The 27618-nt window shown below is 40.8% G+C and overlaps 1 protein-coding gene across 2 annotated transcripts in view; it reads left to right on the plus strand.

The window, feature by feature from the left end:
• Window positions 1–1817: 1817 nt before the first annotated feature.
• cpne5b (copine Vb) overlaps window positions 1818–27618 on the plus strand; it is a gene marked incomplete at its 3' end in the record, with an annotated part of 121878 nt that continues 96077 nt past the window's right edge. The window contains exon 1 of one of the 2 annotated variants that reach the window (XM_084543597.1): window positions 1818–2139. In XM_084543597.1, coding sequence (XP_084399723.1) covers window positions 2021–2139 — 119 coding nt within the window. In that variant the 5' untranslated portion in view covers window positions 1818–2020. The remainder of the gene's footprint in view (window positions 2140–27618) is intronic. The other variant, XM_084543596.1, reaches the window with a different exon arrangement.

Genomic DNA, 27618 nt, shown 5'->3' on the forward strand with positions numbered 1-27618 from the left:
AATAACATGCTCACCCACACTAAACAGCCAACCCTTAAAATACATGAATCACCCTGGAGAGAAAGGGGCGTGCATGTAGATGTGTGAGCCTTTTTTATCTCTGTTTATGGGTCGTTCAGTGGTATATGAGAAAATGATTTGTTTTCATGTGTGCGCATTGGCTCATATGCTTGAAAAGAATGACGAGAGTGTGTGTGTGTGTGTGTGCGTGTGTGTGTCCCTGCTCACGAGCTGGAGGGCTGTGTGGGCAGAAGCATCCTGTGCCGGGGTAAATTGATTTCCAGAATCCAGACGATAGGTGCTCAATGCAGTAAGGAGGTGTGCTTCTGCACCCATTTATGAAAGGAGGCAAAATGGTTTATGGCTGCATGTGTGATGTGTGATGTGTGTGTGAGAGTGAGACTGAGGGAAAGAGAGGCTGAGGAATAAACAGAAGAGGTACAATGACCCAGGAAATGTGGAGTCTCTGTTTCCACATAGAGCCAAAAGTATAAAATGTGGTCTTCCAAGTTGGTCTGAAAGGATTTCTCTCATGATGCGACCAGTAATCTATGGGAAACAGCTGGTTATTTGTTTATTCATGACTGTCAGCCTTAATGCGCATTTCATATACAGTATGTGTGTGAGCCCTTTGTTTATTCATGAGAAGAGGTGGAGAGAGATGTGGGAGTGTCAGAACAAGTGAGATAAACAGTGAGATGGTGGAGAGAAAATACCCCCCCAACACACACACACACACACTGTATTTAGGAACCGTAGTTACCAAAAAATGACAAAGCCACCGCTTTCTTGGCGGACGAATGCGCCAGTTTAGCATATCCATTAAGACGTGGTTTACAGGACAAGTCTTTGCTGCATACAACAGGCTAATGATGGATAGAGGTCATTAACCCTCTATGTAATCCTCTCCCTGTAATTAATATTGATTTTAAATCAGCCAGCATGAACGTTTTTTAATTGGCGACTGCATTCCTTGATATGCACTGCGCATGCCTCTTTCATCACAGAAAACTACTAATCCACACAGAAGAAAGAAAACTGTTTCACTTAGAACTCCAAGTACAAACTGATTTGGACTTAGCACCCTGGGCTGAATGTACTGTATAACTGTTACACTCTAGAAGCAAACGAGGTTTCTGAATGTGTCTGCTGTTTTCCCCACATTATTGAGCTCGTGCTTGGCTGTGGGAGCTGTCCCAGTGCTGTGGTGCTGAACGGTTCGACCACCAGGTCTGGAACCACTGTTTAGCAACTTGTGCAGAGTATCACGCGCATATGTTAAGCCGAGCTGATTCGTATTTAGTGGTTTTAAATGAATCCCGCCAACATTCATTTTTTTGTCTCTACCACGCCCCGGAAAAAGTCTTAAATGCCAAATAACATCGGTGCGTAATTACTGTTTCTGTGACAGGCACTCGCAAACACGCTCTCTCTCTCTCTCTCTCTCTCTCTCTCTCTCTCTCTCTCTCTCTCTCTCTCTCTCTCTCTCTCTCTGTGAAGAGCATACAGGATGTTGCAGAGTGATAACAGCAGCACCAGCGTATGGGCAGGCTGGCATCCCTGCTTGAGTGTAATTCCGTGTGGGAGGAGGATGGGTGGGTTTAAGTGTATCTAGTCTCTTCTCTTCACACGCTCTGCTGTGCGCACAGACTGGAGACAAAAGCAGAGAGCGGTGCACCTCTCCTCTCCATGTGATGTGCAGCAGGTCGGTGAGGGCGCAACAGTAATCTCAAATACTGTCCCCGCATAAAAAAGAAAGAAAGAAAGAAAGAAAGAAAACGCTACATGGAGAGTTAACCAAGCGCGCCTCTGCTTGTACGTGTGCTCACTCACTCAGTGCTCTCCCCCTCTCCAGCCTCTCTCCAGCCTCAACATTTGTGAAGTGGCTGCCTCACCCGGTCGGACCGGAGGCCGGCTGGTCTCTGATCTGGTCTCAGGACTCACCGGAGACTCCGCGCGCTCCGTCGGGGCCAGGCTGTGCGCTTCTCGGATCACGCCCGAGCCGCCCCGAAGTCTGGCGATGGAGATGATGGAGGGAGACGTTATGGACAAGCTGGAGGACATGTCATCGGTGTACGACTTCGACCCGATCACAGGCAACATCCCCGCCACCAAAGTAGAAATCACCGTCTCCTGCAGGTGAGTCGACGCGTCCGCAGAGACGGTCAGGAAAGTTCGGTGTTCAGGCTGCTTGCTGGAAAAGTTGTGAGTGCGCCCCACCCTTTCTGTGGGATTTACTGAGGATTGTTAGGACACATTATCTAAAACAGATACACACTGGTAATTATTTGTAAATGTGCTGTGGAGACAATGTCCTTTCTGCTGATTTAGTTTACCAATTGCACTCAAGAAAGTTATTTTTATTTTTTTAAGCAAATCTTTCTACAGAGACTCTTCCTTCCAAGGAAGTTGTTCAATTAATCGACTGATGTGGGCATTTCTCTACGAAAAAGTTAGAATGTCCTTAACTTTAAAGTTGCCATGGAAAAGAGGCTCTGAATGTGCAGCTATTCGCATTGTTTCATGCACTCAGGTTTATTTTCACACTCCCTGCTTCCAAAATGTCAATGGAAAACTGTTTGCGTGTATTTTGAAATGCGAGCTCTTACTGTGGAAAAAACAGACAAAGCCATTTGAATGTGGCGTAATAATTGTTGCATCCTTCTTTATCACCTCTTCAGCCAGAAACATCTTTCATACCGTATGCCTTCTGTCTACTATCAGCATACATCATCACTGAAAGCCCTGTTCCTTCCTCTCCCGCATTCTTTAAAAAGTACTGCTGCATCACATTCACACAGTGCCCGCGTCCCTGGCCTCAAGCTTATTCCAATTCTTTACGATTTTTCAGTACAAAAGTATCTCCTTTTCAGGAAGTAGCTCAGAAAGAGAAATTCACCCAAATGAATCCCTGCAGCACTCGAACAGTGAGAATAGGCAGTCACTCCTCTTCCCATTAGGAAAGGCTTTATAGTGGAGGCTTTCAACGCCTTTCACCTCTTAGACATTCCAGTGAAGGCATGTGTGAGCATCTGAGAGAGACAGAGACACACGGATGTCTCTGGTCTTTGATGCTGGGTTTTAGGTTGGTGAGCCATCGAAGCAGAGTGAGTTGGAGCTATAACAAGCTGGGTGTGCATTATTGATGGGCTTTCTGACGTTCAGAGAAGCTTGCAGCACATCTCCCCGCTCAGCTCAGAGAGAAGAAAAAAAAAAAAAAAAAACAAGACAGTTGCTGTCCTCGCAAGACAGTTGCTGAATGAACGACCATGGTGTTGGTGGGCGAGGCTGGAGAATCAGTTTAGAAGCCCTGCATGGCCTTGGATTTAAAAAATTTTTTTGTGTGTGTGCGCCTGTAAAGATGAGGCGAGTGGGATTACAACATTACTGAAGTGCATTTAAGCACCATTCAGGTAAACGATGAGTCCCATTCTCACAACCCCCCTGCATTTATGCAAATGATTCCTCTGATAAGGTGTACGTGTGTTTCTGTGCTGGTTTACTTTGGGGGGGGAAAAAGAGGGATGAGGCAGATTAGCGGTGCAGATTCCTCTTACCAGAAAGATGAGGAGTTTGGAGAGAAGAAGCCATTAATTGAAAGGGTAGGGGGGATGTTGTCCTCCCTTTTGCTTCACTGCCACCTTGTTTTGTGTGTGTGTGAACGAGACTGAGAAAGGCTAAGAGTCTTTCTGTCTTAGAAAAACATGCATTGGATGAGTGGAATACAAGCTCACTGGTTGGAGGATGGGCTGGAGACAGAACTAGTGTGACATAAAAACACCTTCAGCGTGCAAATGATTGCTCTCACAACCTCCAGTTTTCCTATATACACTTAGATTCCTGCTGTGTTATCAGTTTGTATCAGCTGTGTAGCTACTCCTGAAGCAGAGGAAATCAACAGTTAAATCTTTCAGTCACATTCAAACACTTCTAATAACAGTTCAAGGCCTCGCGGATCCTCTAAATCCTTTGTACAGATGTTGAGTGAGTCAGATTCCTATTCAGGAGAAGAGCCTCCCTGACGGGCGTTCTTCACATGTCTCCCTTTGTCATCATGTACACGCACTCTCTAAAACCTCCGAACCATGATGATAGCTGTTCCCTGGGGGTTAATACCCCTTATTACAGGCTACACCCCCTGCTTTTGGCAGCGTATTATTATCAGGGCCAGTGACAAACAGAGAGGGGTGGGTGGGCGCTGGATCGGGAAAATTGGGGGTGTGGGGGTGAATGATAGGAATTGGTTTGTCTTTCATTCTGGGAGAAGAATGAAGGATCTGGTGGCAGGAAGCTGCAAACGGCGCTATTCTGCGTTACTCATATGCATTCTTTTCAGTCTTAGCAAGAGAAGTACCAGAGTTTTCTCTCTTCCTAACCTTCCTTAACGTCACCCATTACTTCATATGTGAACAAACAGTCCTTGGGTTACGTTAGTCGCCGTGTTCACATTTCTGTCTCGGTTTGATGTGTAGTTTTCAGTACATTTGTTTGTGGCCTTCAGGTGCTGTGTCAGACACAGACCACTTGTGAGAGGGTTTGACGTGACAGAGAAAAAAAAAAAAGAAAAGATTTTTGGTCCAAACTCCAACCTGTGATTTGTCTTAAGCTGGTGTTTACACTCCCACAGGGCTTGTCAGTCAATGGTCTAGCTCCTACGGAGATATGAAGGGAAAAGGGTGCAACTGGCAAGTGCAGAGGGAAGCGGAGGTGTAAATCCTACACAGCCCTCCAGTCAGGCCTTTGTTAAATTCACTCAGTGCAAGTCAAGGTCTGCTGTCCTGTTTCTGCTCCTCTGCTCAACCGTCCAGTCACTTCAACAACATCAGAAAGTACTTATGTGTCTAATTTAGCCCATAGCCATTTACCAGTCTCCCCAGTCAGCTGAGGAGGACTGTCTGGCAGGTGAACTGAAGAGCAGCTCTGTCAATGGAAGAGAACCAGCTGCTGAGAGTGATAGTGCAGAGCATTGAGCTCACCTGGCATGGCCCGTTCACGTGTTACTGTATGTCGCAGTTTAGATACGCTACGGAAGAAAAAGGCGAGCTTCTCGAGAACAGTTCAAATGTAATATTTCCCTTCACCACAACTCTTACTGTTCTCTCTGACTATCCGTTTTTCTCAAGGAAAACAAATGACTGGCAACCTGGCAATTTAGAAAAAACATGAACATGGTTTAAATCATTCACAGTCTCAGTTGCTGAAGGCATTGTCAGAATCCTCAAAGAATCTCATCTACCTCTGGATGAAGAATGCCAGATACAAAGATACGACACATCCACGCTGATTTTCTGTCTATCTATCATTTTCAACCAAAATACATAAAGTAATAACGTAACCAGTACTGTGTATTATGACTAACAACAAAGTGCTTTAATTTTAGAAACTAGAAGAGAAAGGAGATGTGTAATTTCAGGCTAGAATCATTTAGATTCAAACTCAATTTGGTAAACAAGCTAAAAATCCTCTGTATTTCTTTCAGATGGAATGAAGAGACATTGAAAATTATGTCGATACAGTTGAAGGACTAGGTTGTTTTTAATCTGTGGAAGGACACTAATTTTGAGACGGTTAATAATAAAAGGACAGACTCTTTTGGCCCCGAGGGTAAATATAGGGTACAGTACTGTGCGAAATGTTTAGACACAAAACCTAAAAGGAGGATGATTTCAAAAATAATGCCAGCGAATCTGTGAGTTCATATAAAGTGCAATAAATAGAAAATAGTTCAAATCAGTATTTGGAGTGTCTGTAAACACTAACAGTTCTTAGAACTTGATAACTGTTTTACGAGCCAGCACTAGTCCAGTAGGAGGCTAAACCTCGGATAAACCTGGGCTTCACCAAATTCTTTAGCAAGTTCTTCATACAATTTTCTGATAAATGTGGCAGATGTACTGTATGGACGGCACGGTGGAGAGGTGGTTAGCACTGATGCCTCACAGCGAGAAGGTCCCGGGTTCGGATCCATGGGCCGACTGGTTCCTTTCTGTGTGGAGTATGCATGTTCTCCCTGTGTCTGCGTGGGTTCTCTCCGGGTACTCCGGCTTCCTCCCACCATCCAAAGACATGCTCATTAGGTTAATTGGCGACTCTAAATTGGCCGTAGGTGTGAGTGTGAGTGTGAATGGTTGTCTGTCTCTCTGTGTTAGCCCTGCGATGGACTGGCGACCTGTCCAGGGTGTACCCCTGCCTCTCGCCTGATGACAGCTGGGATAGGCTCCAGCAGACGCCGCGACCCTTAACAGGAATAAGCGGTTACAGAAGATGAATGAATGAATGAATGAATGTACTGTATGTCCCTACTATGGCTCTGGTTCTCCTTCTCACTTTTCCATTTTTATTCCATTTTTATTGCTTATTTTCACAGGATGAGTACACATCCACCATGACTCCTGGCACTTGGTTCTCACTGGCAACCAACATTTTAGGTTCCAATCCTACTTTTGCTCTGAATGCCTGCAGCTGCATTTGCTAAACAATCAGTTCTCTGTTGGCCAAAACAAAAAAAAGTAAACAAAAAAAAATAGTATGAGAATTTACCACAGCTCTTCCGCTGATTTAGTCCATTTCAGTTGCAGATGATGTTGCGATCAGAGCTTTGTTCATTTTTGTCACTAAAGATGATGCATGTTTGGGATTAGTGTCGTCCTGCGGAATGAACTTCAAATCAATCCCCTCCAAAACAGTATTGTTTGGTGGATAAGACTAAACATATAAGCTTCTTAAACCTTTTGCACAGTAATGTAGGAACAATGAGCTGATGGGGGTTAAGAGGAGTGAGGTGAGACTCCCAACAAGGACTGGGTCAAAGTTCAAATCGACTGAAAGCAGAGCAGAGACGCCATTAAACAATTAACAGATTGGCCTTTTCTTGATGGTGACACCTAATCTAAGGTCTTCAATAATGTGATGGATGTTGTAGCTGTTGGATTTTACTTCTATTGGTGGCTTGCAGTAGTGACGTGATCATTCTATTCTTGTTGTCAGTGCACGGCTCACTAACAGTGGGGACACGGGATTTCATGGCTTGTTTCCTGAGTGCAGGAAGTGCACGTGTTGCTATGATTAAATTCCACTTCTGAATTTCTGGATGGTCTGCATTTGCATAGAGATTTGTTGCTTATGACAACCCCCAGTTTCAGCATCTGCTTGCTTCCTTTACAGATCTGGGACGGATATGAAAGCATGATCTCACACAGTGAAGGAAAGCCCTGGGGAGATCTAGCACCACTGCTTCTCATTGCTCTGATTTCCCTTGCTCTTTCACATCACATCTCTCCTGGTTTGAGATCTTCTGCCGCGAATGCGTACTGCACCACAAGCTTCACTGAAGCTCATTAGTCATGTGAAGAATGCCGTGTATAAAACATGAGCTCCGCTTTGCAAACCACAACATAATTATCTCGCAGATGATTCCTCACCACCACCAGGAGCAAGACAAACTTCTTTCTGTCCCTCTCTCTCAAAAGCACACACAGAAGGTAACAGAATGGGCACACTGCCTGATATCACACAGCATAACTGAATTTAGCTGGTTAGAGAAAATTAGGTGTGGAGAGAGAGAGAGAGAGAGAGAGAGATAGGCAGAGAAAAACAGCATGGATGGTGAGAAAGTAGATAAAGAGAAACTAAGATGAGAAACACACTGAGGTGCTACCATAGCGCAGTAACTGGAAAGCAGTGGCAATAATTCATTATAAAATGCAAATAAGGCGCCAGCAGGTTTAGGACAAACTCACAGACAGTAATAATGTAATAGTAGCAAGATTTAGTTGTTGTCTAATTACTAACAGTAGTACATGAGTCTTAGTAATTAATGTGATACAATATTTCAGTGAAATGTGAGTAAATGAGGGGGAAATAAGAATAATCACATTTCCCAATAAAGCCCAGGAATCACAGGGAGAGCACAACACACGAGAGCTGGGGGCACTGCAAACAAGTTGTGAACAGTATGATATGATAAAATGTTAACAAATTAGCAGGTTTAAGCTCTCATTCATTTGACGTCGTGTTTCTGTCCACCTGTTGAGTCCAGTTTTTACTCTCTTCTTGCATTACTGCTCTTTGCAAACTCGTGATGAAACTATCCGGCTCCATTAAATGCTTCAGCAGCTAATTGTGTCTGCTTGCTGTTTGTAAGTTTCCCCCTGTCCTAAGAACAGACTGCTAAATAACAACTCAGGTGATAATTCTCTTAAAGTTCATCACTATGAGTAATGGTCTCATTCACGCTGTCATCGTTTTCATGGTCAGCTGATGGATGGTTATTATGAAAATATAAATTAGAGCCAATTTCCAGCACTTCCAGCTATAAAAAAAAAAAGCACCAAATTAATTCTGGTAACACAAAGCACTTGTCAGTTAAACACTGAAGTCTTCTTTTCTATTTAAAAGGCCAAATACTGTCACAGATTTTATGACTCACCTTTTAAACTTTATATAAAGAGTAAATTATAAAAGAGACATACGGAGTTAATGATCTCTAGACAGGAAAGACAAAGAAATAAAGCAGTAAACACTGTTTTATAGCTGGGTCTAGGCATTCAATAGAACGGGACACCATTAAGGACAAATGATAGGACCGGTTAGAGTTTGTTGGATTTTTTATTATTTAATACTTTATCTACTCCAAATGTGTGTTTCGCTTTTAAAAGAGAAAATGATTTAAAGGCAAACGAATAGACTTTATCCCATTTATTCAAGCTAAATAAATGGAATAAACTCTAACAATGAGTAATCCCTCAAACGAATGTAGTAAGCTAATCATACACAGGCTTTGTAAAAGTCTTTTATCATTTCATTGGTTGTTTTCAAAATGTTCCTAATTCCATTAGTATCTCGATTTATTTAAGAATTGTTTGTCAGCCTCTGCAAAAGGTCAGGGTCTTAGTCAATAATGATGGTTAAACAAAGGTTTTGGTAGAGATTTTAAAGATTTTGGATTGTACTTGTGCACTTATTATTAAAAAGGTTTCTTCTTTCTTATAGTTACGCTGGTTAACATAAGGTCATGCAATGATTAATGTGGTCTGCGTTGGTAGCATGCTGGTTAGCTATGCTAGCAGTTTACGTGAGCTAAGTATAACTATATTCGTTGGTTCAAAACTCTGTAGATACAGAAAAATGTTGCGTTCACACCACTGGCAACGTCAGCAGGCTACAAGTCATTTTCAATGGATGCCCCAGATATGAAGCTGCGAACTTACACACGACACTATCACTTCACAAATGGTGTGATGCGCTACAAAGTTGAGCTGGTTTTAGTGTGAAGTTCACACTACAAGTGACATATGTTACTAAAGAGCCAAGCTTGGCAGCTAGTCTGTTGCCACTGAAGTGATGCTAAAGAGCTTGTTGATGTTGTGACATCTGGCATCGTAACTCGTGACACAAATGCATGTGATTGGCTGATGCGTCACCGCGTCATTGGAGCATTAAAAACGCTGAAGCTAGCACAAGTTTGTTATGTAGCAACTCCTTCCAATGAAAATGAATTGCAGCCTATCAAGCCACGTTACATAACTTTGTCACTTGAAGTGTGGACACGGCATAACACCTATATGTACACCTCTGCACGCTATAGATAGATAGTCGTAAATCAATTGAATAAAGCATGATCAGTTCTCAATGGAGAGGTTCCAGACCAACTGGGTCCTACTGTCATCCAGGCTAGCAGAACAATACAGTGTGCTGAAAACTCTGAAGCTGCTGCCGTGCATTACGATGGCTTCTAAGCTCAGGTCTATTCCAGGGGAAAGTCTAGGAGTCAGCTAGGTGATACTTAAAATACTCTCCATAAACATCCTATTTAGGATCAAAAGACGTTAAAATGCTGTGGCTGTTATGCTAATTGAGCCGTGGTGATTATGTGTAGGTCAATAAAACAAACAACGACAAAAAAGCAGAAAAAGAAAATGAAAATTGAGACTTAACCAAATTTGCCAGTGAGAGAGTTTTCTAAAATATATAAGATAAAATAACAAATAGCAAAAGCACAAAGCTAGAGCCTCCCTCCAAAAATACAAAGAGATAACCTACTGGCTAAATATTTGTGCAGGTTAACACCACACTACCGCTTTGACCATTGGCTCTTCATACTAAACCCTCGTGTACAGAGTTGTGGGAATCATGTGCTTATAGTTGCATTAAAGTTGAGCAGTGTTCACATATGAGATATTCTTTTTTGCTTGTTGAAGCCGCACAGATATTGCTCTCTTTTTCCTGCATTTATTGCACTTCTTAAGCTGCTCGCTGTATAAGCTGATGATCACAGCGGACCATGGCACTCTGACACTTGCTGCTTCGCTACCTCTCCGACTCCGACCGTCTCACAGCCTACACAGACTTGGCCTCTTGGGGGACAGTGCACATAATCCGGTGATCGCTAACAACTTTCTGTTCCACCCATTCTGCTTTGCTGCTGGCCGCTCTGTTTCACAGAGAGACTGCATTGATCAGAAGGAAGAATAGCGTATTATGGTGTGTCTGTGCCGAGCAGTTAGAGTACAAAAGGACGTTCGGACGGCCTTATAGCATGAAACACCTGAACTGGCAGAACCAATCAATTATTTTTTTACACTCTTGCTTATTTAGTAACACAGTGAACAAGTGCTTTATAGACAAACACAGTATCTGCAAAGCATTTACTCTGTCACAGTTCAATGCATTTTTTGAAATTCCTTTTTTCTGTTTTTTTCTGTGCCTCTGTGACTGCAACTAATGCTTTTAATAAATCAATAAAAAGGACTGTGCTGAAAAGATTAAATATGCACATGTCAAGAGCTTCATCCACATTTTAAAAGCAACACTTCCCTTAACTTACTTCCTATATATTATTAAAAAAAACTAAATTGTCGCCATCTCTTACACCTCTCCCATTTATTTTTTTTCGCTTTCCTTACAATGATATTATAAAGATGCTGATTTTTATCCGTCACTCTTCACCCTACACCCAATAATCCCCTCCAGCTCTGACAGCAGCACTGTTCAGTTGTCAGCGTCTTCACAGAGCGATGCCTATAATCACCTCTGTCAGCTCTGCTGCTGAGAATTAACTGTCGCTATTCCTGTAGCCATCAAATTCTTTCAGCCTGCATACTAGCATTAAGCTCGTATCTTGCAGCTCTTACACCCTGGTGAGAAAATCTCCTTGACTGTAAACAAGGCCTGGTGAGACAGTGGACGGCAGCCACTGAACATAAGTGATGTCAGGTCCAAAGGAAGAAGGGTAACACTCTCTGTGAGTGTTAATGATGGTTCAGTGTCACGCTGGCTTTAGTGGCTGAGAGGCTGAAACCGGGCTTTGATCTGCGCTCTCTGGCTGATGGGGCTCGCTGGGTTTCTGGCGAGAGCAGAGAAGTCATGGGAAGACAAAGTCAAATTTCTCTGTGAAGGACTGGAGGAAAGGAGGATCACCCAAACAGGCAGTCTTTCTGTTTTGTAAATAGCTGAAAAGACTGTTACTAGTAAACATGTTAGAGGGCTAACATCATTTTAAACAGAAAAATATTTACTATATATATAATTTTTGTTCCTCCCACAAGGATATAGCCACCTCGTATGCAACCTCAAACTAACCGAAGGTTTTCTGCTCACATATTTCACTCATTTTCACATATTCCGTGTGGCTGCAGTGTTTTGTTTTTGACTTGGAACTTTCAGATTCATTTTCCACTTGAAAACAAGGCAGCTATTTTTGATTTAATTTTTTAATCATGGCTTTTTTCAAGCACCATGTTACCAGTGGCGCTACAGCTTTATTTTGGGTAAAAGCTCTAATGTTCCTTTCTACAATAATAGAGAAAATAAAAGTGATAATAAAATTAAACCGCATAATGGTGAAAGGAGTACAAAACAAACACATGGCATAATTCAAAAAGCTCCAAAAATCCCAAATCATTGGACAGTCCTTTTAAAAGCCAGGTTAGAACCAGCAGTGTGTTCAAATGACACATTGCATCAAACACTTAAATGGGCAGTTCACATACTTCACACATTCAAACCCTCTGTTATTGCAGATGCTGCTCCTACTGGCAAACTGAGAACGTTTGTGCCTTTATCTTCCTTCAAGTCAGTTGAGTTTTTAATAAATGTTTGATCTGCATGTGGGGATTCATGGCTCACATGAATGGTCTTTCTAATTGGAGGAACCTTTATTAACATCTGACCAGTGGGTACAACTTGCTTGACTCAGATCCCCAATTAGCATTTTTATCAAAGTTACACTGGACCAAGGGCTTGCTATTGGTGTCTCATGTGTCTTATTATTGTATTACATGATTGGATTCATCTGGCTCTTTCAACTGGAGCCATTGACAGACCTAACAAAGCTAAGAGGACTCATCTCTGCAGGCGCCCAACACGACAGTACTCACAACAAATAAATGACCTCTTTAGTGCTTGGAGATACTAACGACCAACAGACCACCGCCGTTATCATAAATTACCCCACTACTTTCAAAAATGTCAGGGAGATCCACATTGCACCATCAGATAAAGTTCTAAATCAGTGTCATTAATAGCACCAAATGGAAGAAGGCTGCAAATGTGCGATAGGTAATGCCAGTGCTGAGAGTGAATGCACGCATAGAGTGTATACTTATTTCCGAAAGTGCAAAAGAAGGTCAGAAGATGAGTTGTAACTGTGAAAAATAAGACATGCACACATCATTGACCCGCCTAAATGCAACAATAACTAACTGTTGTGATATGTGTGATATGTACGCAACCCTTTCCAGCCTCGGTATTAGAGAGCCTCTGCTAAGTTTCCAAAGACATCTCAAAGACATGCCCACAAACAATTATTTTCCACCTGCAATCTAAATATAAAACATAAAAAACAGAATGCACTAAAGCTCAAAGCGTTCCGATGAACAGGACAGGTGCACGAGCAGTCATTTATGCGGGTGAATTGCACCTGTTGTGCTGCGGTAGAAGCATCTGTCCTCTGCATATGTGATGGAGTAATGGGAGCTTAATAGCACCCAGTCAGAGCTTTTGAGGAAGGTGAGTCGCAGCTGTGGACAGCTACCATCACCTGGCAATTAGAAAGCTGGGCCCGTATTCCTAAAGATTCTTAGCGCTAAGAGTTGCTCCTAGTGGCCAAATTCTAAGAAAATTCTTAGAATCATGACGTTTTCCTCTCAAAGTTAGGAGTAGCTCCTAGTAAAGATAAAGAGTTCCTAAAGAATCTTAGCTCTTAAGAGTGCTCCTAAGGTGAGATCTGCTAAGAGCAGGGAGGAGGACTTTTAGGAGGCTTAGGGATTTCTTAAGCAGAGGAGAAAATGGCTGAAAGAAGAGGAGGAGAGATATTCTCCAAACACTGAATGACAATCAAGCTTGTTACAATCGCAATACAGTGGTCCCTCGTTTATCGCGGGAGTTACGTTCTAAAAATAGGCGAAATCCGCGAAGTAGTCAGCTTTATTTTTTACAATGATTATAAATGTTTTAAGGTTGCAAAACCCCTCACTACACACTTTATACACTTTTCTCAATAACTTGCAAACATACCGCACTTCAGTCACACTGCCAGCGATCAAAGATACTGTATATGTAAATTTGCAACAATTCTGTAGACACCGTACGGAGGAGATTGATTGACAATGGGCTACAGTTCCTTAGCCAATCAGGACGCAGAAAACAATGCGCTGTAAAAAAACAAAAAAAAACAAAAAAAAAAACATGCAAAATTGCACTAAAAAAATCCGGGAGGCCGCGAAAGGTGAACCGCGTTATAGCGAGGGACTACTGTATCACCGGAAATGAAAGTCATCACAACACTGAGGTATTTAGCAACAGGAAAAATGCAAAAATGCAACAATGCAGCAGTGATGACTTGGAGCCAAATCTACGTCTCTAAACACTTTTATTCTCATTGACCAGTTGATCCAGAAGCAAACACTGTTCCTCTTCAGTTGGGTTTCCTACTTCATTTCTTCTCCACTGCTGTTCGGTTTTTGGAAGATTTGAACACCAACCAACACTGCTTCTTCTAGGCCGGTTAGCAATCACAGAAATTGATGAAAGCTGAGCCATTTTACTCTTGTTAATACCAAATAGGTGAAGTGCAAAATGTTACCAGTGTGGTAAATGAATGAAAGCAAATAAATAGAACTATCAGCATGTGAATACTGTGGTAGTGGCCTGAGTTTAATCACACATTTTATAGGATACTTTTTAAAGTATAGCGTACTATTTATTTATTTTTATGTAAAGTATTATTTATAATTATACAGTCTTCATAGAGATTAGATTCTGTTATTAAGTCTATTAATTTGACGTCTATTCTAGGCCAATTATCACCAAAAGTGTATTGTTATCTAGCTTTTAGGATCAACCAATCACACCTCTTGAAATGATGACTCATACCTAGCAACGGGGTCAACCACACCTCCTCACTAAGATAAGAGTTTCTGTCCATTCCTTGCTAAGAGTTCTCTAAGAATTTTCTGGAATCACTCCTAAGCTAAGACTCCTAGCTAGGAATTTTTAGGCTAAGATAGGAGCTCTCTTAGAGGATTCTTAGAATCTTTAGGAATACGGGCCCTGGATCTTTTTCATCCTCACTAGCACCAAATCACGACAAGTGATGCATTTTAACTGAACTAAATAAACTAATTTGTTTTGAATGGCGTGACACTGATGGCCATGAACAAAGGAGATTGGACGCTGCCAGTTGTTGATGGAGCTAGAATCCTAACAGGTGCAAGTACTTTCAGTACAAAGTCTACATTTTCAGTAGTATCAACCACTCAGTGAGTTGACTGGTCGTAAAATATCATCTAATCAGATACTCTATGCTTCTTCTGATGTATTTTAGTAATGATACAAATTCTATCTGAGCAAGTTCATGGAAATTTGAATCTGTGGTGCTTAAAATTAGAAATGATATTCAATATTCTGCAGCTAATGAGCTCCAGCTTGTCGCTGGTATGTGGTCTCAGGTTTGGATCTGCAAGTATATTTCCCTATTGGCACATCGACAAGCTTGTATATCAGCACAAATGTCCAAGTTACACATAGCATGTCAGTGGGTTTATGTGGGAAGGATTTTCATCTGAAGGCAAAGTATTATTCTGAAGCTGAAGACATTTGCACGAGCTTTATTTGAAACAGAGCTTATTATTTTCAAATCCGTCACACACCTGTGTACCTGGGCAACCGTAAAAGCTGATTTCTTCACAACAAACCCTAACATTATGATTATTCTAACATTTTTGAATGAATGAAAACCTCGTAATGCCATCAGTGTTTGACTAACTGCGGGCCGCTCCGCGTCTAGCAGTGAATAATGTTTGATTGATTTCACTCCTCTGAATACACGTGAAATTGTTTGCTATTCTGGACCCACAGTGCTATTTCAGCTCTGGCTCTGTGTCCCTGAGTGCAGGATGGAGTGATTGGGCAAGATGGTCATGTGTGGTAAAGCTGGAGACGTGTGAAACGATTAAGGGTGAGATGACTGGAGCAACCGACGTCCGAAGGGAAAATAGATAATGAATGAGTGAACAAATGTGTGTCAGGGCCTACCTTGTACTCCTGGCTGCCTATATAAGAACACTATTGCATCTAGCTCAGCTATTATTGTGGATTATATTTTAACAAATGACTAGAAATATAGCCATACGGTACCCTTTTTGGTCTGCTCTCAAAATAAATGAGTTCCCTTGTGAAGTTGTCACAGTATTGATATAAATTTCTTATCCCCATAGTCACTGCTGAAACCCTAGTAAATGTGTTTTTTTTTTTTATCTAATTTCTTACAGAAACATTACTGTGAACATCTGATGTGTTTTATTGTCTTATTTCAGAATTTCTGTACTTTGTATTCGAAATTGTGCATCAGTCAACTGGTCTAGGCTGAAATATCTTTGCTCTTTACTTAGATTATTTTATAATGACTTTTCTATGTGCTGCAGAATTCATCTTTTTAAGTCACATCTACTGTATGGTTTGGCGTGCTACTTTGTTCACCCTCTCATTGTTTCCTGTTATGATTCGGATGGAAGCATCCTATTTTTGTGGAGTTTGCTCATGTAAACTTAAATTCCTGGTTTGAGAGATCTGGATAACCCCATACTCTGGTTTTATGAAACCTGATAATGCTACCTGCAACAGGGATACTGTTGCCTGTATGCATCTCCTCCCAGTACTGCTGGCTAACTGCACAGTTTCAGCCGCATGACACAAAAGGGATAACAGTAAAAAAAAACACTACTGTGGCCAACAGTAGGTAGTGCCAAGTCTGAGTTAAAGCCCAAGTGGACTTATTTTCAGGGATGTGAGATTAAATTAAAACGAAATTGCTGGTCTGTGTAGCCATGTGAACATGACAATAACAAGGGTTCACACTCCATGAGTTTTACCTTTTGGGTTTTGCAATATTTTGAAAATGATTGGGTTGGATTGGACTCCCGGCCTGATGAATTTTAATGTTTTTTGTGATTGTATGATCATTCATCTCGCTCCACGAATAATTTCACCAAACTTTCAACTCATCCACTTATTTGGTTTATGATGAAAAATCCAACAAACTAATGGAATTTCCAGCCTCAACTGTATTGTGTTTATTGTAAATGAGAAAAATAACAAGCTAAACTAAGATGGTGAACATGGGAAATTATACCTTCTAAAAGGTTGGCGTGTTAACATTTGCATTTAGATTACAGCCCCATTCCAGATTAAAGTGTGGCTGTAGACACTTGACATTATTCAGGACTGCTGCAGATTTGCGCCTTGTGACTTGAGGTACAGTTTTTGTGGAATCCAGAGTAGCTCATTAGCTAAAGGAGCATGTGTTAGGGGCAGGCAGAGGTGGATGTCTGACAATGAGCTCTTCACACTGCAGTGACCGCACTTCACTGAAACAATCACACATTTTACAGTGACCTACTCTGTAACGTTATTTTTTCCCTCTCAGGATATAGTTTTAGGATCGTTTTATAGTACAGGCTCACTTTCATTTTCATTTTGCTTTTCATCACTAGCACCTTGCTACATTTACTTCCAGCACAAAGGCACTCAGCAGAAAGTTCCTCTGCATTTTTTCAATCTGAGAAGGACATAAGAGGCATCTTTCCTGTTTCCAGTGGTGATCGGGCAAGACGTACTACAGACGTGTGCTATCCCCTCAGTCCAAATTAGCAGCAATCTGTCATAGGGTGGCTAGAACAGGGACACTAGGGGGTGGTGTGGAGTGTTGTCCATGTACTGTAAGGCTTTCATAGGTTTAAGCAGATTTATGGTTGTTATTGCAAAATATTCCAAAACATAGATTTTCACTCAGTGCAATCCAGTGCCTTGGATTGCATTTTCTGATGGTGCGCCCCAGCCCGTTGTGTAGCACAGTGTGATATTTCTCCTCCACCAAATCACTTTTGAAGATAAACAGTCATACATCACGTTTTGCTGTTCACAGGCAAACCAACAAGTATAAATAATAATAAATCAATCACATATTGTCGGTGTCCTGATCATACAGTCACTTCCTTGACCTCTGCTCACTTGGGCCATGGCACAGTCAGTGCCTTTGGGAAATCTGCGATGATCCCGATCTTCCCTGCCAGGTTGCAAGCTCGCTGCGTCAGTCTGGCAGCATGAGCAGGAATCTCCCCAGAGGAAGTCTTGGCTTGAATAATTCAACAGCTGGTGAGAAAAACGATCCTGCCTGGTTCTGCCATCGATCCGACACTAAAGCAATGCCAGCACTCCAGTTTGGGCTCAGACGGTTGAGGATATGAGGAGAAATTTATTTATGAATAGCCACTGGAGGTGGATTTGTTAAGGGTGCAAGATAGATGACAGAGTCTCATTTGTACACAGGGTATTCCCAATTATAATAAACTTTACAATATGTGGTTGTCACTGTCATATATCAAAGCCCATATAGATTTTATTAAATTTTCTTATCCAGAAAATAATAACACCTAACTCATAAGAAAGACAAATGACAAGACAGTGGTAATTTGAGTGATGAGGACAAACGGCCACTGAAAGGGTTTTTGATACATCATCTGTCTGTAATAACACTGTGCTCCATAGGCTTTACCCAATGGCTCATACAAACAGATTACCGTCCTCCTTCCACCCCCACATTTTCTTACATTGCTTCTACGATCCCACCTCCCCGTTTGTTCGCTCCTTTCTTTTTTCACATTCCACTGCTCCTCTATATGCTTCTCTTTCTGTTTTACTTTTTTTTTCCCTCGGCTCCTTATCCTTCATTAACTCCTCCCTTCCCCTGCCAACCGCTGCCATCCACGCATCCCTTTCATTTTGTCAACCTGGCAGTGATTTCTCTTCCAAGGGATGTGAGGGTAGCCTTCATATTACGATTCAGCCATGTTTAAATGTCCTTGGGGAAAACATTCGCACAGATTCTGCTTTTCTTCAGTGAAGAACTGTCATCGCTGGATGTAAAGCTCATGTTTTTGAAACACAGGGCTTGCAGGAGCTGAGAAAGCTTCTTCCTTTTTAGCTTCTCCATCATGTATGTTTTTTTTTTGTTTTTTTTTTGTTTTTTTACCAAAACTGATTTCAAATGGGTTTGTAGGCACAGGATATGTTAAATATACAAATGCATAGATCAGCCATAACATTAAAACTACCTGACGAAAATTGTTTAGGTTTCCCTTGTGCCCCCACAACAGTTCGGATCCATCAGGGAATGGATGTGGGTTCATCTGAAAGTGTTCTGTGGTGTCTGGTACTTGCCAGTCTCTTGGGCCCTATGGGTTGAGGGTAGGGGCCTCTGTGGATCGGGCTTTTTTCAGCGTATCCTGCATATTCTCAATCAGTTTGGGATCTGGGAGGGGGCAGAAACATTTTTCCATTCCAGTCAAGTCAAGTGACTTAGTATCAATAACAGTTAAAACTGTCTCAAGACGCTTCACAGAACCAGTGCCTGGAGCCCCTAGAACAAACACTAATGGTCCTGTTCAACAGCAGCAGAAGCAAGCTCATTTGGGGGATCCATCTGCTTGAGGCTGAACAACTATAAAGTCCTAAATGCTAACCTCATGGACAAATACACTGGAACATAATTGGGTGACTTTTATCGTGGAGCTGCAGCAGAAATAATTGGGGTGGCAGATATAGTAACTATTAGGAGTGACAACTGTAAACAGAGAGGCTTATATAGTCGATAAAAATATTCCACATCAGTGTCTCTTGAATTAGTCATTCAAATTCAATTAGACTGCAATGTGGGGATGGCAGACTCCACCGTGAACAAAGAAAACAACCATGCAAAGAGGTGTTCTCAGACTTCTGCAATTACATTTAAAGATTGCTGAAATAGACAGGCAGTACTGCACAACACGCCCACTACCATGAGACGCCCACTTTGTGTTGCATTTTAAGGTGAACGCATGTTTTTAAGGTTAGGTTTATGGTTAGTTTGATGCCATGGTAACGAGTGCGTAGGTCTTACTAAAAAGTATATATCAAAAAACGGACTAAATTAAAATCTTAAGGATTGTAACTTAAACTGAAAATCTGTTTAGCTTCATTTCAATCACCTGCTCAGTGCTTCAGAAGGTGAAAAATGTTCTGTTTCCTTTTCTACAACAACACAAACACACCTTCCCCCTCATCTTGGGTTGTTTTACATTGTGTACAAGCGAGAGGTCAAGAAGAGAGCCGGGGCCGTAAGTGTATAGACTCGCTCTACACCCACAGACGGTCCTGCTCTCACCAGAAAAGCACACCCTCGATGTCAACCTTTCACCCGTAAAAACATGCATTTCAGTCTTTTCTTGGACACAGATTTCCAGGGAATTGTGCTGGAAACAATATCCAATATGTGCAATAGTCCAAGTATGATGCTACAGGCACACTGGCTTCTGTAAAACTCAAAAATATGTCCATATATTTATTTCAGGGCAGAACACTGGATAATACATACGACAATATAAATCATTTGAAATCATTTTACCATTCAGCAGTGTGTCTATGAGCTCCCAAAGTTGTACTTGTTAGCCTGTGGTAACCTATTTTTGCTGACTTGTGCTCTGTTCCAAGTCAAGAATCTTATCAGCTCGTCTGTTCAAAAAGAAGCACTCATCCCTAGATATTTATCATCCTTTTCTCAGCCGGCACTCAGAACAGTTAGGGTTGGAGAGCCGAGGAACCTCCCGCAGGTTAGAGGAAGGGAGCTGTCTAATTACTGTGGTTTGTGTCAGATCTCTGTAAATAAAGTCAGCAATGTCTGTGTGTCTCTATAACAGGCGCTTGTTTCTTCTCCCTGTGCAAGAAGAGCTGCGTTATACTCAGTCTATTTCTGATACTATCTCTAAGGACTTCATTTTTCTCCCTCATTCTCTGCTTCTTTCCTTCCGACTCCATTTCACGCACACATTCTCTGACACACATTTGATTTTCTCTTACATTGCTGCTCTCTTGATTTCACAAATTCCCATGCGAACCCGAGACATACACACCGAAATCCTGCCCCCGCTGCCTCCGTGCATCTCATTTCTTTTCATAACCTCATTTACATAAGGAAGTTGTGTTTCAGGAAGTTAGTTTGAAACCCCTTTAGTATTTCCAAACCCTTTGAAATTCATTATGTAACTCCTAATGCAAATCTGGCGATGCATTTTAAATATTTTATGTCATGGCAGTAGCTGTTGATGCCTCGGTTAAAAGTTTATTCTCGCCCATAAAAGCATGTGTAAGACTACGATAGCTCAAAATCTTAATGACAAACTCTTTTTTTTTTTCCGTCATGCTGGTAAAATGTCGGAGCAGTTCTTTAAAATAATTTGCACGCCCCTGTGTCTTTATTTTCTTGCTTTGCTCCGCAAAATGCAGTGGCCTCAAATTACAGAGACTCCTTGCTTGTGGGAATGCATCAAGAGATTTCACTTTTAGTATAAAAGTGCTGCATTTTACAATAATTACCACAGGCTGGAATCCTGCAGACAGTCTTTTTAAGACTATTTTCTAAGTCTTTGCTTTTTCTGTTAAGATAGTAATATGATTTGACCTGAGCTCATTTAAGAACTCCATCCACCCTTAACCCGCAACAAAGTTCTGGAGCTTTACAGAGTCTGTACTGTAGATGAGCACCTCACCTGAAGAAATTTTGGGTGATATTTACTTTCAGATTTAGGACAGGGTTGTTGTTGCCTTGGAGCCTGGTGTAGAAAGGCATATGCTGTGGGGGCTGCACTTGACAAGGTGATGAAAGAATTGCTTTGATGAGGTTTTGTTTCAGCAGACCTAGTTCTGAATACGGCCCCGTTGATCTCCTGCTGGCTTTGCGTTTGTGTTTGATGTTTCAGTCAATGCAGCCTTTTTATCTAATGCTTTTATTCCGCCCCCTATTAGACTGGATGTTGCAGTAAGCACATGTCAGTATCTATGCAAGTATAGTACAGTCTATTGGTAAATGGAATTTCTTCGTGCCACAATTTGCAAGTCTGGCATGACTGATGTCCCCTTCCGTGTAGATGAGAGTGAGCGTATCATTAATAACGCTTGCTCACACTGGAAGCCATTTTACTGTCTAGCTTTTGTAAACTCTAGTAACCTGATGATTTGGTAAAGTATCGGAGAATTCCTCCTTGGAAACTGTTGTCAAGTGATTGAGGTGAACTGTCGGTCCATCAGTGGTTAACCTCAACCACTTTCATTAATGCGGTTGGAGAGCACTAAAGATGAAACACAACAAGCTGAGGAGATTTAAACGCTAGAAAGCAGCCAGATAGCATGTCAACAGAGGGTTCCTGCTATCTTCATAAGTCACTTCTGGTTTGGTCATAGACTATGGTCACTACATTGCCATAGCTAGTAGTAGTTTCTTAAATGACGTTGACTGGTACAAACCATAGTACTTCAGCCATGTGCTCATAGCTGGAAGCCTGTGAAGGAAGCCTACGTTCTTATTTAAAAGACAGTATTCAAATAATGGCCGAATTTCAAAAAAGATGGATAACAAGAAAGGCTGCATAAAACACTTGGGGAGGGGTTAAATTACTTGCTCTCTACAGCTGCTCACATGGCATATTCAGTATAATGTACACCTCCACCACACTAATTCCATCAGACCTACAAGAGTGCCTTGTCCTTGTCCCCACTCAGAAACTAAGTAACTTTCACTCAACAAAACCCTCCACTTACGGATGTTTGGCACATTGGAAGCCCAGCCATAAAAAAAAAAAGACCTTAAGTGTGAAAAGTACTGACATTTAGTCGTGGTAGCTTAACCCCAAACCAGCACACACAGCTTAGGCAAAGAAGGACACACCTCAGTTAACAGTGTCAACTGAGAAAATGTTTTTACCTTTGTAAAGGCAGTGTTTGGTACACGTCCTTTGGAAGGCAACAGAGTGCACAGGTGCTTGAAGCATCTTTACCCAAACCAACTAACTTTTTTCAGTCTGACAACATGACCTTTCAGTGTTTTTTTTGGATGCTTTCCTATTAAATGCTGTTTAGTTATCATAGTAGGAATATTTCAACTAATATACCACAACTTGTATATATTATATAAGTTCTTTGGACAAAAAAGAAAATGGCTGAATTCATTTTCGAATCAGACTGGGCTCAATTCTCCATTTCATTCATATAATGTTAAACCAAATGACAATTATTATTTGTGTGTATGTATTTTTTGAGATGTTACAATATATCATGATTTTGTGACGTTGTGATTAAGCGAGCTGACATGAAGGAGTTTGAGGTCTACAGCCATGTTTTTGTATGTACTTACCAGAAAGCAGAAGCTTTCAATAATTTAATGGCTCAAAGTACTTTGAATTATTCAAGGAGTGCAGAAAATAATCCCTTAGTAAGAAAAAGTATATTCTGTCATCTATTTCCAGTATAATTATTTAATAACTACGCTGTAACTTTAAATTGTTTTTCTCATTTTTTATTAATTCTGTTTTTATAATTGTCATTTTTAGAAATGTTTCTTTGATGATGTAAACACCGTAGTGACTATTTATTTGCTTGATCTTTGCAACACACCACGTAGCTTGTGTCAGTGTCACAGTGAAATGCGCAAAAGAATATTCCAGAATGTGAACACTCTCTCACACACAAACAACATCCAACAACTGCTGTTTCCAGTGAGGAGGCCTCACATAGCTTACTGTGGCTCAGGTGATGGGTTGAGCTGTCTGCTGATCCCATGGTTAATGTCCCCCTCCACTTGAAGGGCGAAACATTGAACCCGATGGGGGGAACATCTTGCGTTGAACCATCGGTGAGTGTGTTTGAATCACTGAAAGATAAACACTGTAAAGAGCTTTGAGCACCAGAATGGCAGAAAAGCACTATTTAAGTGCAAACCATTTACCATGGTTTAAACCACAGACTCTATATTAGGATGGACGAACCAATCATTCATTCATTCATTCATTTTCTATACCCGGTTATTCCTGTTAAGGGTCCCAGCTGTCATCGGGCGAGAGGCAGGGGTACACCCTGGACAGGTCGCTAGTCCATTGCAGGGCTAACACAGAGAGACAGACAACCATTCATACTCACATGCACACCTACAGCCAATTTAGAATCACCAATTAAGCCGGAGTACCCAGAGAGAACCCACGCAGACACAGGGAGAACATGCAAACTCCACACAGAAAGGCCAGCCGGCCCATGGATTCGAACCGGTGACTTTCTTGCTGTGAGGCATCAGTGCTAACCACCTCGCCACTGTGCCGCCCACAAACCAACCAATTTAATATTGACATAATTTAATCGAGTCAGTTGCATAGAAACTCACCCCACTCATGCAACTGTCATTACAGTTTTTTACAACCGCTATGACCCGTTTGTCAGAACCTTAAACACTTTTTCAAAACTGTTAACGCACATCACACCTGAAACACACAATTCCCCAAACAGTTAATTTCATGCTCAAAATCATGCAGTGTAACTAAACACAGACACACACTTCCAAAATACAATAATACACTAACACAGTTCACCAAATCTACCAAAGCACTGACACACGTTGTCTTCCAACAGAAACATTTAGTCAGTCACAGCACAGTGTCATAAAAAACACTGACAACTGATGGAATAACACAAACTGAATCACTTTGCATGGGTCAAATCTACTTTTTTCCTTTTTATTTTACAATCAACAGATTATTGTATTGATCATACATGTAAATTAATGTTTGTGATGATGTTCTTAATTTTTCATTTGTTGGGCATGAATTTTGTTCCTTTTTTTGTACAACACTCAGTACAAAAAGTGAACGACCCATGTCCGAGCAGCTTTGCAGAATGTTTATGAAAGAAGAAGACAGTAAATGACAGGATTTGCGGTAAACACTTTACTGTATTGCAAATGAAAATGACTTACAGTAGAGTAAAGAGGAAAAAAAATCAGCATTTAGCTGTCATTCATTATTGTATTGTCAAATAGACAAAAAGAAAAAGGAGCAGAAGAAATCACTGTAAAAGAGGAAGAAAAAAAAGCTAATCTGCCCTTCTTTGAACCCCACCACGCATTCTAACTCTCCCTCTACCTCTACCTCTAGGCATTTTTCTCACTTGTTTTTTGCAAGTCCTCCACCTTGTCCCTTGTCTTATCTTTTGTTCTTTTCCCTCACAAGATCCGCCTATACAGTAAATATAGGTGATGTGATTGGTGATGTGATTGGAAAAAAGCCCAGCACCTGAGCTGGGTGAGACGGGAATCAGCTGTGATCAATGTAATCTTCAATCCATTAGTTTTGAACATGAGGTTTTCTGTTTTGACAAACCGTGTGAAAGCAATTGAAAATTCACCAGTTAACATCTACTGTTTTGGTCTTGATTGAGCTTGTGTGTAAAAGGAGTTAAAACTAATTTTAAACGTGTAAAATGTGTGTATTTTGTGTCAAAAGAATAAGAATTGTGTTAATTGTATAGCCCACACAGGCTGATGTTGTGGTAACTGTGTGAAGAGTTTTGAAAAAGCGTTAAAAGTATTGAACAACGGGTCATAGCGGTTGTAAAAAACTGTAATTTCAAAGACTGTAATTAAAAAGACAGATTTTTCTGTAGTTTGCCATACTAATAAAATATACCAATCTGCCATGCTCTAGGTTATTGAATGCTAAAGTGCTGAAAACCCCCATCTTCCTCACCAATTGTGTATCTGAAAATATTACAGTGAAACTCTCAGAGGACTCTTTTGAACTTGTAAACAGCATCCTTTCTGCCTCAAGCAGGAGATAGCCCATGTATTTCACACACAGTAAGCATTGTTAAACATCAGGCAACAAGGTTTATAGAGTGGTAGATCAAATTTCCATCGAGTTTATTAGATTACACATAATGCAGTATGTATTGTATTGGGTATTTGAGGACCATTTGTACGCCCTGTACACTCTGCTAGTAAAAAAGATAAAACGCATGAAGAAATTTACTGATGCTCATAGCATAGCCAGAGTGACTGAAACTCAAGATTACATCTAAATTATCTTGGCTGCTAAATAACGTGGGCCGCTATGAAAACCCAGAAAATGTTTTACAGAGTCAGTGTAAAGAGGCTGTTTCATCAAAACATTTACTTTATTGATCCATAACTGTTTTTTCACACATTCACACCATTTTACAAAAAAAGTAAATGTTTTTGAGATTTGAACATGTGCCTGCTGTAATTATCAACTGGGATAGAGTGATTAGAACCGGCAGCTAAAAATATGTGTTGACTGAGTGAATGCTGGAAAATAAAGTGCGGTGGCACAGAGATGAAAGCAGTTTGAGGATGCGTTTAACATAAGAGATAATGGAGAGACCATTAGAGGGATAACACTCAGCCGACAGATAAACAGGAGGTGGAAATGACAAAGATGGAGAGGAGGCATAGTGGAAGACATATGGGCTGACTCATTTTGGACCAGTGAGCGGGCAAAAACATGAGCTAAATTGGGAGAGAGGGAGGAAGAGAAGGCATACAACTGGCTGATGATGTCTACACACACACAAAGGCACCCACAAGCACCCACAAGCACACACATGCACACTAGTTAACACTAATTATTTATCAAAACAATGCAAATGTCTGAAAGTGTCCGCAGAGAATACTGAAAGGGACCCGAAGTCTAAAACAGCAGAAATTTGGATTCTAAACAAAAAGATAATCCAAAAACAGATCTTTAAATATCTTCTCCAGCACAGACACAAATAGGTGTGTGAGGTTTCCCAGTAAAAATGGCTTCCACATTTAAGCTAGTGTTTCCTGTACTGTATGAGGCGATTCTATATAGGCAGGCTGCAGTGATGCTCTGTATAAAACTTTAAACAAAAACGGGATTTCTTCTAATGTGAGATGACATGCTATAGAGATACAAACACAATCTGACACACTGTGAGCTCAGTCATTTAAATATAAGAAACTTAATAAATGATAGGTTTCTCCCACACTGTCCTTATTAAAATCCAAGTATAATTCATACATGAAGTTAGAACAATAGCAAGCTCCTTTGCTGCCTCCACATCTATCTCTTAATGAAGGAAAAGAGAAAATGAATCTTTCATGTGCACTCATTTTTAGAGAAAGTTGATAATCTGCTACATTATGCAACCTCTCCCTGATACACTGACACTCAGCATTAATTACTGTTACAATGGAACAGTACAAAGAAAGAATGCTTCTGATATGAATTTGGACTTAAATTACATTTCTATATTATATAGTAATTGATGAACCAATGATTTCTGAATTATACCAGCGAATTCTAGAAGAAAACATCTGGACATCTGTCCATGAGCTGAATGTTAAGAGAAACTGGGTCATGCAGCAAGAAAACCACCTCAAGAATAGAATACGATCGACAAAAGAATGATTAAAGAAGAAGAAAATTAATGTTCGTAACTCAAAATCCTGACCTCAATCCAAAGGAAATGTTGTAGAAGGACCTGAATCAAACGTTTCATATGAAGAAACCCTCTAATATCTCAGAACTGAAGCACTTCTGTACTGAGGAATGGGCTAAAACTCCTCCAAGATGGTCAGCAGTTACCGGAAATGTTTAAACGCTGTTATTGCTGCACAAGGGACTGCAACTCACAGATATATAATACTGGTTAATTTTCCTGAATAAACAATATAATATTTTTTTGTTTTATTAATGACATACCATGAGTACTCGCAGTCAAACAACAATAACAGAGGATGAATAAATAGGGATTGCTGCACACATTGTGTGCTAATGTACCTTTGAGAGCTGGGTGGGCTGGTGGAAAGAGTCCAAATGTAGCTAAATATGTATTTGGATAAGGGACGAATAAATTAAAATGAACAAAGCATTCATTTATTAGAAACAATAGATTCCTGAGACATTTCTGCATACTGGTATAATAACCTGAATATAGCAAGATGCTTTTTTTAAAATATCCTCATGCTTGCTGGAGTTTCTTCTGATTAGGATGAGAAGACTTTTAAAGTCAATACAGTGTGAGCACTGATTTGCTAATTTAATCCTCTTGCTTTAACAGGACTAAATTAATTTCTTTTTTTCCATTCTCTTAAACTGTCATAAACTGCGAACTGTAACAGTCACTTTTGCCTGGGACCTTGGATGTGGACCTGGCTGCAATGCCTGAGTCACACAGGCTCTTAGAAGATTACTGAGAATCATGGCTGTCTTTTTAACTTTAAAC

The sequence above is a fragment of the Chelon labrosus genome (genome assembly GCF_963514085.1).
Source record: "Chelon labrosus genome assembly, chromosome: 4".
NCBI lineage: Eukaryota > Metazoa > Chordata > Actinopteri > Mugiliformes > Mugilidae > Chelon > Chelon labrosus.